At 44.4% G+C, this 13,742-nt stretch overlaps 1 protein-coding gene across 3 annotated transcripts in view; it reads right to left on the bottom strand.

Annotated features, from left to right (window-relative positions):
• Window positions 1-13,433, bottom strand: part of LOC149327836 (uncharacterized) — a 58,660-nt gene extending 45,227 nt beyond the window's left edge. The window contains exon 1 of one of the 3 annotated variants that reach the window (XM_089563667.1): window positions 13,246-13,433. In XM_089563667.1, the coding sequence (XP_089419793.1) occupies window positions 13,246-13,255 (10 nt within the window). In that variant the 5' untranslated portion in view covers window positions 13,256-13,433. Of the gene's footprint in view, window positions 1-8,552; window positions 8,768-10,108; window positions 10,267-13,245 lie in introns of those variants that run through there. The other 2 variants (XM_089563669.1, XM_089563666.1) reach the window with 2 other exon arrangements.
• Between the last annotated feature and the right edge of the window lie 309 nt (window positions 13,434-13,742).

Raw genomic sequence — 13,742 nt, 5'->3', positions numbered from 1 at the left:
CTGCTTCCACATGCCGCCAGTGCGCACGCGCTGACTGGTCCTGACGGGACAAGCGTGCAAATAGCTAGCCGGCGCCTGGGGCCTTTTGGAGTCCTCAGGGCGATCTGCGTATGGGCAGCGGCTCCCAGCGGAAGCGGATCACGCTACGATAAATCTTCTAATCGGAGGACGCGCGCCTCCCTTGAGTTCTGCGGAACGAGTCTGAGCTGACTGCAGGTGCCGCAGCCGCTCTTCTGAGCATGAAAATCATCAAACAAGCACGACAGCGCGAGCACGAAGGGGAGCTAGCACAACCCACGTATACATGCAGATGATGGGGGCCCATTTCCGATGCCTGACGCATGACGACGCTGGGCGAGCGGTGCGTACGCCCTGTAGGTGTTCACTGAAGTCACCTCTTAAAAGCAACAACTGCGCAACGACGCAACTGCAATTATTACTAGCAGCAGAAGGAGGCCCCACATATTGGTCTCACACCCCAGAGATACATCAGCGCCGCATGTAGGTCCGCTCGCGCAATTTACGATTGCCATTTTTGCAGAAAGTCAACGCAGGTTCAATGCATTCTCCCATTTTTTCATGCAACGGCCTTCTGTGTATGAAAAGTTCGCGATTTTGAAAATGCCTACTGGGCCGTTCAACCTTTTCTGCGTGCCAGGAGTATTCGAAATATTTCCTTCGAAATTAATCGAAGCAAATTACTATATTCACTTTGAATTGGTTACAGAAAAAAAAAAAGCACTATTTACGCATGCCTGGTATTTGGCAATTGCCTAGTTAGAAGCATTTTCTCTACTTCATCGTAAAGACTTCGAGAAAAGCATTCCGGGGAAGCCTTTCAGAGAAAGTGCAACTTCATCACACCGTAGAAGCCGAACTTCAGAACTTCAGAACCTTTTCTGGACAGCTGGACACGAGCAGTCCCACTTGGTTCAGGTGCTGATAAACGGACGACAGTGCACCTATGTGCCAAATTTTTCATACTGAGTACTACCTAACCATCAAAAAAACCATCAAGCATGCTTTATGTTTTGTTAATAGGCTTCCTCAGTGTTTTGTGTTTTTACAAGTGCAAACGTACAGTTCAGTGCTGCCCAGTTTGGAGGGAAAAATAAATATAAAAAAATTGTTGAGCTTTCGGGTCTTTTTCTTCACTGAACTGCTTCATATAATTCTGTACATTTTGTTTTGTACATTTGTTTCTGGATTGTGTTGCTTCGTTGCCGTCAATACCAGGGGGACCAAGATTTTTTTTCAAGCCGTAAAGGAACGGCTTTTCTTCTTGGCCCCTTTCACAATGTGTACGTCATGTTGTGAAGAACAAATAAAATGAAAATGAATGAATAAATGAATAATATTACTGAAGCAATTTTCAATACTAATCCCAGTTTTCTCAAGTGTCAGAAAGATTCAGGTGCGGATGCGTACTACATTTGATGTATTCTTACGAAGTCATTGGTAAATTATGTATACACTTTTTCTATAAAACCAGTGATTGAAACGGTTTGAAAGTGATGTCATTCAATTTCTAGAGTCATTCTGAGAGCAGTTCTACTATTCGTATGCATGTTAGACTTACATACAGCTTGCATCTTATAAGGGATTAAAGTATAACAAAAAATATGAAAAACAAGTGATTAGTAAATTAGTGAAGAGGCGCCGTCACAGGTGCATGCAAACACCCTTTTCTTTCTGTGTTCCTTTCAATCAATACATTCGCCACTCTTTGGTGTCGTAAACCTATTTTTACCTGGAGCAAGATCACTCTGCAAGGAAGAAAACTACAGCTGACTCCTGATAGTGTTTCAGCATCAAGGGGTTTATAAACATTTGTTCACATTATGCAGACGTCTATATTAAAGGAATAAAGACTTCAAATTTTTGTTTCTATGTTTTCTTGTTTAAAATGATGCGTTAATCATAAATAAACATGAATAACCCCGTGATATTCGCCTGTGACCTCTAATAAATAATTTATAAGTGAATTTTTTCTTGACACTGTTCCGGCTTCGGTTTCATCACCCAAATGATGGCTGTGATGTGTAGTTGGACTTCAGGTCATGTGAGGCAGGAAAACAATGGCATTATAACAGTTGATACATTGTTTTTTGTCATTTCAGCTCTTGAAGCAGGCTGGTTTAAGTGTTGTAGTGAATTAAAATTACTTAACAGCATTTAAATTGCTGTTTTTTCGTGCCTCACATGACCTGAAGTCCAACTACACGTCACAGTCATCGCTCCATTGATGAAACCGAAATCAAACGAGCATGAATGAAGAAATTCAAAACAAATTTTTTGGTGATCATATGCAAATATCATGCAATGATCCATGTGTTCTAATGTCCAAAGCATCATTTGAAAGAAGAAAACACACAACTAAAATTAGGTGTCCGCAGTCTTTTAAGGAGAACTTTTTTATGATACAATTAGATACTGTAGGGAGCGAAGGGTCAGTTCAAACAATCCGAAGTTTGAATTAAGTGTGTCTGAATATGGCAGGATATCCTTTCATGAGTACTGCACTGACAAATTAACATATAAAAGTGATGCAGAATGACAATATTACTGCAGAGCTCATTGGAACCCTTGTACTCCCTCTCAAAAAAAAACAAGCTTTGAACCTACTTGTTCTGCTAGCTTTGGGACACTGGCATCCCTGAGAAACTCCTGGACTGAATTTGTTTTGCCATCTAAAATTTTTCGTTCATGAAATTTCAAAACTTCCAAAACATACCTCTGCTCAGCTTTCTTCCTTGCACAGTAGCACATGGCACTATTAATACTCAAATGGGCTGCTTTGAGAGGTCACAGATTTGTCCGATTTCTCACGTGTCCAAGAAAGCACTCTTTGCCACCAGTAATACGCTCTCATGTGACCTCATTCCAGCTGTCACTAGGCGCATGCACAGCTGGCAACTATGATCATTTCATATTCATCCTTGCTGTAAATACTTGCCAGTGGTGACGTCAAAACGCATGCACGGCAGTCCCCGATCTTGAACACTGTTTTCTTGCACAGCTGCATGCATCGCAGCGACAGTATGCAACATATGATTATGTGTATGCATTAACGACTGAATGCGAACGAGTTAGAGTAGCACTGTGCGACTTTATCTGATAAGCTTACCCTGTGAAGCAAGAGATAAAGAAGGAGCAGAGATAAAAAATGCAAACAAAACAGAACTTCCCAACAATACCTTTCCAATAACAGGCACAGGCTTACAAAATAGCGATCAAAAAGAAGGGTATCAACACTAGATTGTGCACATGACAGAACTGCTCTCACAATAGGCAGCAATCAGCCCCAGCAACTGTCCATCTAGTTCAAATCGAGCAGGTCTGATTGGATAAAAAAAAAAGTAAAAAAGAGAACAGGAAGTACAGGACATTAACTGATTGCAAGGAGTATCTGAAAATACCGGGCATTTCAGCAAATATGGCTTTTGCGGCACAGTATTACCAGTGTTGGTGGACACCACAAAACCGGTGAATCGTCTCAAGTAGTAAGCTGGTTAACCAATTTTTAAATCATTAACTTTTTAACTATTAGAGTTAGGCACCCAGCTGCAATTAGAGATATGTAGCCGCTCGTCAGTAATAGACATATCCGTTCTTAGAATTTCAGAAACGCAATTACCCTCGCCGCTGCGGCTTGACAAAATTTGGCTGCACCGTGCGAAAATACACGCACTTTCGAAAGCATGCAGGCAAAGCAATCCCTCCGATGCACATAACTAGTCGAAAAAGCCAAATTTTGTCGAACCACAACGCCAAGGATAATCGCGTTTTCAAAATTCTAAAAACCGATACGGCTATTACTAACAGCTGGCAACAAATCTCTAATTGCAACTAGGTGCCTAACTCTGCTATGTAAAATTTTAATTGTTAAAAATTAATTGACCATCTTACTACTTAAGATGGTTCATCGTTTTTCTGGTGTCCATCACCATTCGTAATACTATACCTCAAAAGCCATATTTTTACCCCAAAAAGCCTATTTTTGAAAATTTTTGAAAGTGTTCGCTGAAACACTTGGTATAAAAGCAGAGGATAATTTTTTTTTAATCTTTGAAAATTCAGAGGACATTTTTGGCGCTTAATTCAGAATGAAACTTCCAAGGAGGATAAATCCACTCCCAGAGAGGAAGCTAAATAAAGAAGTAGGAATTACACTCTAACGCTTACAGGCAGATTCAATGTACAACGCAAAGAAGCTGAAGTGGATGTATGCGGAATTATACAAATCAGGACGCCTACACTGCGGAGAGGAGGCGGACCTGTACCACATGGTACAAGCCTGCCAAGAAAACCCAAACACACCAAGAATAAACAACCTGATGGCTGAGCAGTGGAAGGGCGCGCTGTCCAGCTCTGACATGCGGCACCAACAGGAGTTGGTGGGGAGAGCCCGAGCTGCAGCAGTGTCCAATGGACTCCTAGAACAGGGCATCTGACCACCTAATACCCCTGTCACACTAGCAAATTTAATGTCATCGAATGAGTTAGGGGAACTCATTCGCATTCAATCTCGAACGAAATGCGTACTCTGGACACCAGATACGCAGCAGGAACAAGCGACGCGAAAAAATAATGTGCACACTGCCAAACCTAGAAAGTGCATTTATTTAGTTGCTAAAAAAAAAGTTAATGTTGGTGTGAATCTGTTCACACTAGAGGCTGTCGTGGATAGCTATTACCCTCGGTCTCAGCAGCCTACAGCAGCGGCCGAGCACGAAGCAGCGTCTTTCCCACGACCGTCGGTCATTTTGGGATGCGTGATTCTTGCTGGCTGGCATGCCCTGTTTGTTAAGCTCGAAGGTACTTAAAGACGTAACTGAGCAGTTCACCTTTTGGAAGCCATTTCCAAGCTCCGCGCGTGTCCGCACGCTGCCATGTCAGCCATTTTGTTTGTTTACATTTATCAAATTTGTGGTTGACTTTGTACTTGGCTTGGCTTTTGATGCCTAAAGTGGTGCAGAATGGCCGCAAATAATATTTTAAGCGTATAATACGGCACACAAATGTTCTCACCCGCTTTTGAAACACCGCACAATAATTTCAAACATCTTTTATGCGCGCCGATGACGTTCGGTTGGACTATTTTTTTATCACTGATCGTCGATGCCATCATTTTCGAATCACATTACTTTTTCCCGTGTAGCACCGAAAGAGACCGAATGACATTCGATGCATCGAATGCCATTAGGTTCGAATGACATTAAATTTGCTAGTGTGACAGGGGTATAAGATTGCTGCAATAAAAATGTCTTCTCTCTCTCATTTTCTTTTTCCTGATGAATATAACTACCAACTGAAGGATTACCGTATTTTCCGGTATATAAGACGCGCCTTTTTTTCAAAAATCTTGCTGGTGCGTCCTATACAAGGGTGCGTCTCATACGCGAATTTTTCGGTTTTTTTGTGAGTTCAGAAACTAAGTTCATGTTCAAGCTTTTTTCACAGAAAAAATATCACTACCAATAACGTAGTTGTAACACGGTTAATAACTGAATACCGGGACCGCCGTGCGCAACATTTTTAGGCGAACTGTATCATCAAACGGGGATGACGACTTTTGGGATCACAAACACATGACCGTTTTGGAGGCCGCAAGCAAAAGTAATGTGAAATGCCAAAAGATGGCGACAACCGCGCTTCTCGTCATTGTCAAGACAAGCCGGCATTCTTTTTTAGTCACCCTTTGCAACTTTGTTTGCTCCGTGTACGCAGTATGTACGTAGTGCGAAGAGAATGTTTTAGCTGCGTTGCCTCCAGAAACGGGCGAACTTTCTGATAGCGCATCCGAAGATGAACACTTCGAAGGTTTTAAGTAAAAAAACAAAATGTTGTTATGAACACAAGGAGAGTTCTTTCATTTTTCTTTCTTTTTTGCTAAAACGTGGGCGGGTGTGGCGCGAGTGTTGCCTTTTTCGATCAATCTCACAGGTACCGTGCATTTCGCGATGGTCGTGCAAGCGTGTTTAATTAAGAATCACTAGCATAACTGGGTAAACTGGGGTGCGTCTTATATACCAACTTTTTCAATGACAGCCTGTATATATGGGGGTGCGTCTTATACAAGGTTGCGTCTTATACACCGGAAAATACGGAACTTTTTTTTTTTTAGATGCATGTGGTGTCCTGGACATTCAAAAGTCACTTAAAGTTTACCTTAGCTTGTTAACACGAGCAGTTGGCATACCAGTAATTAACCCCATGTGGCCATATTTTGAGTTGTGGCTGCAGGAGAAGATGCTATCGCTACACGAAAAAGTCAACGTGCTTGAGTTAAATGACTGCGCCATAGAATAAAACACCATGCCCGAAGGCCTTTCCTCAAACCCAAGTTGCATGAAAAGCAACTAAACAAAAAAAAAGGATCAAAAGCAACAGGCCTCCGTAACCACATTCTGTCAGAAGCCCTTCCTCGGAATGCAATAAATTCGCATGTATTTCTTCAAAGTCTTCTTTCTAAAACTGCGCCTGTTGATTTTTGTTGATTAACCTCAGCTTCAAAAAAACCCTGTCAACACACATGCCAGAGACTCGTAGGCCAAGTACTGCAGGAACAGAGTGTAGAAGCACAAGATAGCAACGGGTGCCGCTCTCTGAATGACTACACAACTTTTGTAGTCAGAAAATTCCGACATAAACCTCCTTGTTGCCTCTGCCTCGAAATGTTCGAAAACTGCTACTTAATCCAACAGTTGCACTGTCTCACTTCATCCCTGGCTTCCATACTTTGTAATTTTCTCTTTTGAACAAGTATACTGAATAGATACCTAGCTGTGGTTTCCATGTCAAGAAGGGTAACCTTTTTCAATCAAAACTGAATATCTAAAAATGAATCTGGCAAACTTTAATAATTTTTTTTGTCTGAATCAAAAAATCCAACCTCCAAAAATATAAAGCAAGCCTTCTATCAGCCAGCTTTATAAGCTCACCATAAGCCTCCTGTAACAGATGGTCAGAGAAAATACCGGTAAAAAAGTAAATGTAGAAACAATGCTGCAATTGGAGTCAGAATTTACAAAAGAGACATCCCATGCTTCAGATGAGATGCATGTTGACGTACGGCCGTCGTCAAAATGTGATCTAACCAAACCCATTGAGAAGAAGAGTGGCAGGGCCGTTATGAAAAGAGACACCAATATCGCATGAAGGGCACATTCGTCTGCTGATTTACCTTCTTCCAGGTCCAGATTGGGAATACATGCAAGCAGCAGAAAATGTGAGATATCGCAAGCACCACAGTATGCGAAATTTTTCACCAAACAAACTTTTTAAAAGCAAGAAGGCGATTAAGAGCTAAAAAAAAGGCAGCAATTGCACATACAGAGTCAAAGGTCATAACCATGTCCAACTACATGAGCACAGGTCAAGCTGAAGGAGAACTGAAACGTAGTCAAGACGGAACAAAAAGGTCATGGTCAGTAAAAAGCAGACTCTTAAGGCTGAAATCATGCTGTGCTAGGTCACCTAACAATAGGTCAAATTTAAGCAGACTTTTTTTTTTTTTTTACATCTATGCATGATCTAGTCGGGGAAGCAATTCAATCACTGCCTAAATCTTGGCAAACAAAAGTGGTGGGCTTCCACCTGCAAAGTATCACATTGAAATGTTAAAATGTGAATGGAGACTTGAAGCATACTCCATGGTCTTGCCATTTTGTCGAAAATGGGCATTATTTACATTGTGACAGCTAATAAGTCACACAGGTCCTAAATTGTTGGAGAAGACATGACACAATGGCCCGTTTAAGCAAGCAGACTTTCAGCCAACGTTCTGATAAAGTGACAGAACTGTGGTGTCTGACAACACTGTACAGTACTATGAGAAATATCTGAAGACTAGTCCTTAAGGTGTACTGGTGAACGTCTACCAAGGGCTGCCTCGATATACAAACAAGGATCAAGCAATTCACTAAAATCAAGTCATGCAGCAGGAAGCTTGAAGCACACCATGTTGAAAGAGTGCAACTTCAAAGATATCACGAGGGGTCTAGATGCCTAAGCAACTACCTCATGTCATGCAGACAAATTTGTTTATAATGCATGCCCATGAGTGCTGGAGCTAGCAGATACCACATCAATTCAAAGAAATACAAATAAAGTCCCATAGAAAGGCAACCCCTCAAGGAGAAACACAAATGACCAACTGAAAGCAGGACAAAGTGAAAACCGAACACCATAACACAGCAGAGGGGGAACAAAATGACAGTCAGTGCATAGCAGAGAACTGCCAGACTTAAGAAACGACAAACAAAAATGTCAACTAAGGTGCAAAGAGGTGATCCTGTGACTCTGTCTGTCTACTCCCAAACAGAGGGCAAAGTGCAATGACTTATGAAGCATATGCCTTGAAGTGATGAGACTGCAAAACACTACAGCACAAAAAGAAAGCTTATGCAGAGGGGTACTGGAAGAAGGGACTGGTAAGTGTTTTACAAATGGTGCATTAACAAAGCGAAAAACCAAACAATGCAAAGGAGCAGTGCGAATGTCACAGCAAGCGGAGCGAAAAGGAAATGCCGAAGGCAGAGACACATCACCTAGGAAGGAACTGATCCAGTGGCTGTCTCTGGCTACCTGGGCGTACAACAAGATCACGTACGACAAGCAGCACAGGGAGATGGTCAGCAAGGCAGCCCCCGCCAAGAAAACCACGCCGTCCGAGGGCTCCTCCATGGGAGCCGACGGCGGGTGCGGCCGCTCTCCAGGATCACGGAGAAAGAAGGGAGGCCCACGTCTGACTGTGTCGAGAGCCGCGTGTCTCCGCCCCGGGCCCAGGTGGCCCAAAATAACCTCTCCCCCTCGCAGCCGACCCACGCCCGAAATGTGGTGTCACGTGTCAGCAGGGATGGGGAGGGGGATGAGCTGGGAGCGATGGCATGCTCAAGGCAGAGAGGTGAACAATGTGTCCACATAACGCAGATCAACGTAGAAAAATGAAAGGGCGAAAGCTTTTATAAGAGATGTGTTTGCGCCCCTAAACCTATTCTTATATGCTAGTCAACCAGTGATTTGGCCACCACCATTATCTAAGCAACTCAAGAAACTGAAATCTTAATGGTCAGTGCAAAGTTTTAAAAGAGATAACTAGAGTCTACTGCCTGTTTCTCTCCTTCCAATTTTTTTTTCAACACTTTTTAAACTTTTAATGCTTAACACTATAAAGCAGCAATCTGTGCTTCTTCAATATGAAATGATAATAAAAGCCAGTCTAAAATGCCTCTCAGCATGCTGTATAAGTTGCCTTTTTTACTTGTCACACTAGTGATTCTGCATAAATATGCAATGGTAATTTCATGTATTCCGATCCTGAAAGTCCGGCAATGCCTACACTTGCACCTACATAGAGGTAATGAAAAAGTATTTTTTGCAGTACAACCGAGAAAATAATAAACTGCCACGTTGCACCACGATTATGCAGAAGTCCCGAGAAACACAGGAAAGAGGCGATTTATTTCCTCCCGCAAAAGTAAAGCGACGACCGGAAAACTGAAGGCCATGAACAGGCCACGGGACCGCGTCTCACTCCCGTTAACCCTGAGCCCTCGCAGACAAATAACCTTCTCTCCACGAGCGTTATGACGGCTAGGAAGCGGAGAGGTGAATACGTCTGGGTGCACTACCAGCACTTTTTCGTGCGCAAACGCCGCATTATAAATAGACGCGCGCGCGCGCCGGGCGTCGCTGCGGTTCGACGTTTGATTCCGCCGTGCACACACCCTGGCGGTCGTCCACCGTCGCCCTCGCGTTTCCCCCTCCTTCGAACCCGACATGCGCTCCGCATCGCAAAAACCGTGCAGTTGTGTGGAAGCCACAAATACGACTAACGAGCGAGCTTATCAGTGATTAGCACTCCTCCTCCGAGGTGCTAACCATTATGATCTTGATATAGAAGGGTTTATAGAGCAAACAAAGACACGGACATGAGAGGCACACACAAGACACGGACATGAGAGACACACACAACACACGGACATGAGAGACACACACAAGCGCTTGTCCGTGTCTTTGTTGGCGATATAAACCCTTCTACATCAAGATGAATTACCAACTCGCCCAACAGGAAGTTTTAATAACCATTATGATTTGCACGTACCTTTTTATTCTTCACTGTGGTGCCCTACAGCGCGCGATTTCGCTCTGAATGGAGGCGAAACGCAAAAGGCGCCTGTGTGCTGTACGACGTCAGTGCACATGAAGATCCCCAGGTGGACGAAATTATCCCGGAGCCCTCCACTACGGCACCTCTTATACTTGCTTGCTTCTTTCACTCCCTCCTTTATCCCTTCCTTATGGCGCGGTTCGTGTGTCCACCGAGCATGCAACCGAGATACGTGAGACAGTTACTGCGTCCTTTTAAAGTTTCCTTAATTTAACGTCAACGAGGAAAAAGCCCTTAATTCTTCAGTATGCGGCGCGCGCATAGCTTCCTACAACTGGAGCAGACGACGCGTCGTATTTGCAATTTCAGCCCGAAGTGCAATGCAAGTCTTATCGAAGAAGGAAAATAACGAACCGAGCATGCAACCCAGATATATGAGACAGTTACTGCGTCCTTTTAAAGTTTCTTTAATTCAACGTCAACGAGCAAAAAGCCCTTAATTATTCAATATGCGGCGCGCGCATAGCTTCCTACAACTGGAGCAGACGACGCGTCATATTTGTGATTTCAGCCCAAAGTGCAAGTCTTATCGAAGAAGGAAAATAACGAACCGAGCATGCAACCGAGATATATGAGAGAGTTACTGCGTCCTTTTAAAGTTTCTCTAATTCAACGTCAACGAGCAAAAAGCCCTTAATTATTCAATATGCGGCGCGCGCATAGCTTCCTACAACTGGAGCAGACGACGCGTCTGAGTTGCGATTTCAGCCCGAAGTGCAAGTCTGAACGAAGGAAAAGAGACGAATACGACCTACAAGAGGCGTCCGAGCTGGACAAATTTCTGCTGGGCGTATAGGCGTCCGCTTCGTGGCCTTAGCCGCACTGCACACTTAATACGGGACGCACTCGAATCTGCCGCACGAAAAAGACGGGTAGCGCGCGCGACACAGCTGGCTGAATCACGCCCGGGACACCGGCCAACAACATCTGCGGCAATAACTGCGCACTTGCGAGTAGTTCAAAACGCCAGTCGCGATTTGTTCGGACTCAGTCCACGGAGGGCATTTTGAAATGGGGGCAATGCACCCGCTGAAGGCCGGCTACAGAATACAGCATATCGGCACCCGATACCACAGCAGAACTAGCATAACCGCAAACACTCTGTACACTGACCGATGCCGGAAGTTCCGCACATTTTTAGGAGGGCTAGATTTATTAAACTGCGTACTATAAATTTTATTAATATTGGCTGCCACTACCTCTGCTTAAATTTTTGGGATACACTGTTAACTTACCAGCGCATTAGGTTTCTGTCTTGTATTTCTGTTACTGATGATACTCGTTTTATTTTCATGCCGTTGTTTGCGTTAGTCTGCTCCTCAGTTCATGTTTTTGTTTTCCCCTTTACGCTTCAATGTTTAAGTGTATTTTTCTTGCAATGACTCCTATGCTTTTATCTGTTTTGTTGTAGTTTCTTGATTTGTTAACTTTTGATTACATGCCTGTTCCCCGCCCCCCTCCCCTATGTAATAACCTCGAACTGAGGGCCCTTAGGAGTATTTTGTATAAATAAATATCAGTAAATAAATATAAATACTAACAACCGGGACTAGATCGCTGGCAGACATATGCAAATGTGTGCGTTGTTCTGTTCGTCACCGCTTTTGTAACCAATGCGACACAAATATCGTGTTCAAGCACAATGCGATACGGACAAGGAATTCGCGTTCAAAGCACGCACGCGTGAACAAGAAAATCCCGAAAGGTGTACGCAGAATCGATCAACAGGCAAACAGGATGTCAGCTGTCGGTGATTGGACGCAGCACCGCGGCGGCCGGGCAGCTGTAATTTCATGCCATCCGCATTAAAGGGACTCCGGAAGGAGGGAGATATCCCGTACCGTGAATCGCGACCCTACTCTTGCGCCAGTTTTTCTCTCCGTTTTTAATAATTTACGCAGCGGCCGCAGGGTTGAGAGTCGGGCTTTAGCGAAGAACTGGGATTCGTCAGACCGGATATAATCGTCTGCGACGATTTATTCGTTCCCTGTCCCTACGCTTTTCCACGGACCACGGGTAATAACAGCCAGGGTGCACGGGCGATGAGCTGCGTGCGCATGTCTTATCTGGACGCGGAACTGATAACGGTTCCTTCCGAAAAGACCGCACTGCGACGCTGCGACCGAGAATATAAATTATATCACTGCCGAGTGAGTGCTTTCGGCCAGCTATCGGAGGGCGCTGACACAAAACACGAGAGTGTTCTTCGTCGGAACTCCTCTAGAAACTATACCCGGCCGCACGGTGACAAGACGTGTTCGCACTTCCACGCAAGCTACGTGGTACGTGTGGGAGATATTGAATCGCCCAGGCTCATCTGTGAACCTTCCGGCATATTCCCCAGCAAAAACAGCGAATAAATATCCGGGTCTGCAGCAGGCGTTACAACAAAAACAAGAGGTCACTCTAACATGAAATGAAGTAATGCTGACCTGACCGCTTCGCAACCAACAGCGCTGCATACAGACCCCACGTGTTTTTTCTTTTGTTCTTTTTTTTCGTGCGTGCGGTTGTTTGTTTTCCGATCCTTTGGGACACCTGTCGTAAAACAGGTTATGTTCGACCCGTAACGCAGACGGCGATTTTCGTTGCCCAACGTTTGCACAAACGACGTCTTGTCCGTGTCGTCGCGAAGCTAACGGCATTGTTCTCACCCGAATGATCGCCGCAGTCGTTGGTGCGTAGCGCAAAACACGCGAACGCCTTCCGTTTCGCATGAACGGATTCGAAAGCAGCGATTCGAAAAACGCCCTCGGCTCGGTCGCGATGACACCCCACGGCATACATCCGAGCGAGGATCCCGCACCTACTTATCGCAGCAGCATGAGCTGGCCTGTTGACTAATGCTCGCACAAGATAGAGGGAGTATATTTTGCCTTTTTTCTCGCTGATCACAACAACTACGCCGCGAGAACTGAATTTCTTATAAGGTTACGACTGCTTACCCCTTCGGCATCAACGACCACACGCCGCCTAAGTGAAGTAACAATAAACACAGAAGACTGGCAGCGAGTCCGTACGGACGGACGAAGTGGGGGTGAGTACTACGCGGAAGACAAACGTGAACACACCTGACGCCATGAACGCTGCACTTGTCACGGCTTGGGGGCCTCGTCATTACTTCCAGAGTTCACATCCGTGCCGGTTTATGGCACTGTCAAGGCACTTCCAAGGCACTCGAGTCAATAAAACGATCACAGCAGCCCGTACCGCACCAACCGCACACCAAATGCGTCTGCCATTATTGACGAGCTGGACAGATGATACCAATACTAAAGCACATGGACGTGCGATCTACCTTTTCTGCAAACAATACAGCCTCGAAGTAAAGTTATATTTAGCGCCATCTAGTAACAAATAAACTTTTTTTAGCTTTGTTGCAACTTAGCATTTACATTACTTGTTTCATAGCTCTCGCTTGAGAGTATTAGTAAATTTTTGTAGCCTAGTAGGAAAACTTAGCTTGCGCTACATAGCAAAATGTTCTGAACGACCCAGCTGACCATAGAGCTAATATACCAACTCCAGCTAGTACATAGGACACTTACCGTAGTACAGTAAAGTAGTG

Source organism: Amblyomma mixtum, chromosome 10 (assembly GCF_055824585.1).
Source record: "Amblyomma mixtum isolate Tamu chromosome 10, ASM5582458v1, whole genome shotgun sequence".
In the NCBI taxonomy this organism is placed as follows: Eukaryota; Metazoa; Arthropoda; class Arachnida; order Ixodida; family Ixodidae; genus Amblyomma; species Amblyomma mixtum.
This window is presented reverse-complemented; position numbering and strand designations above follow the sequence as displayed.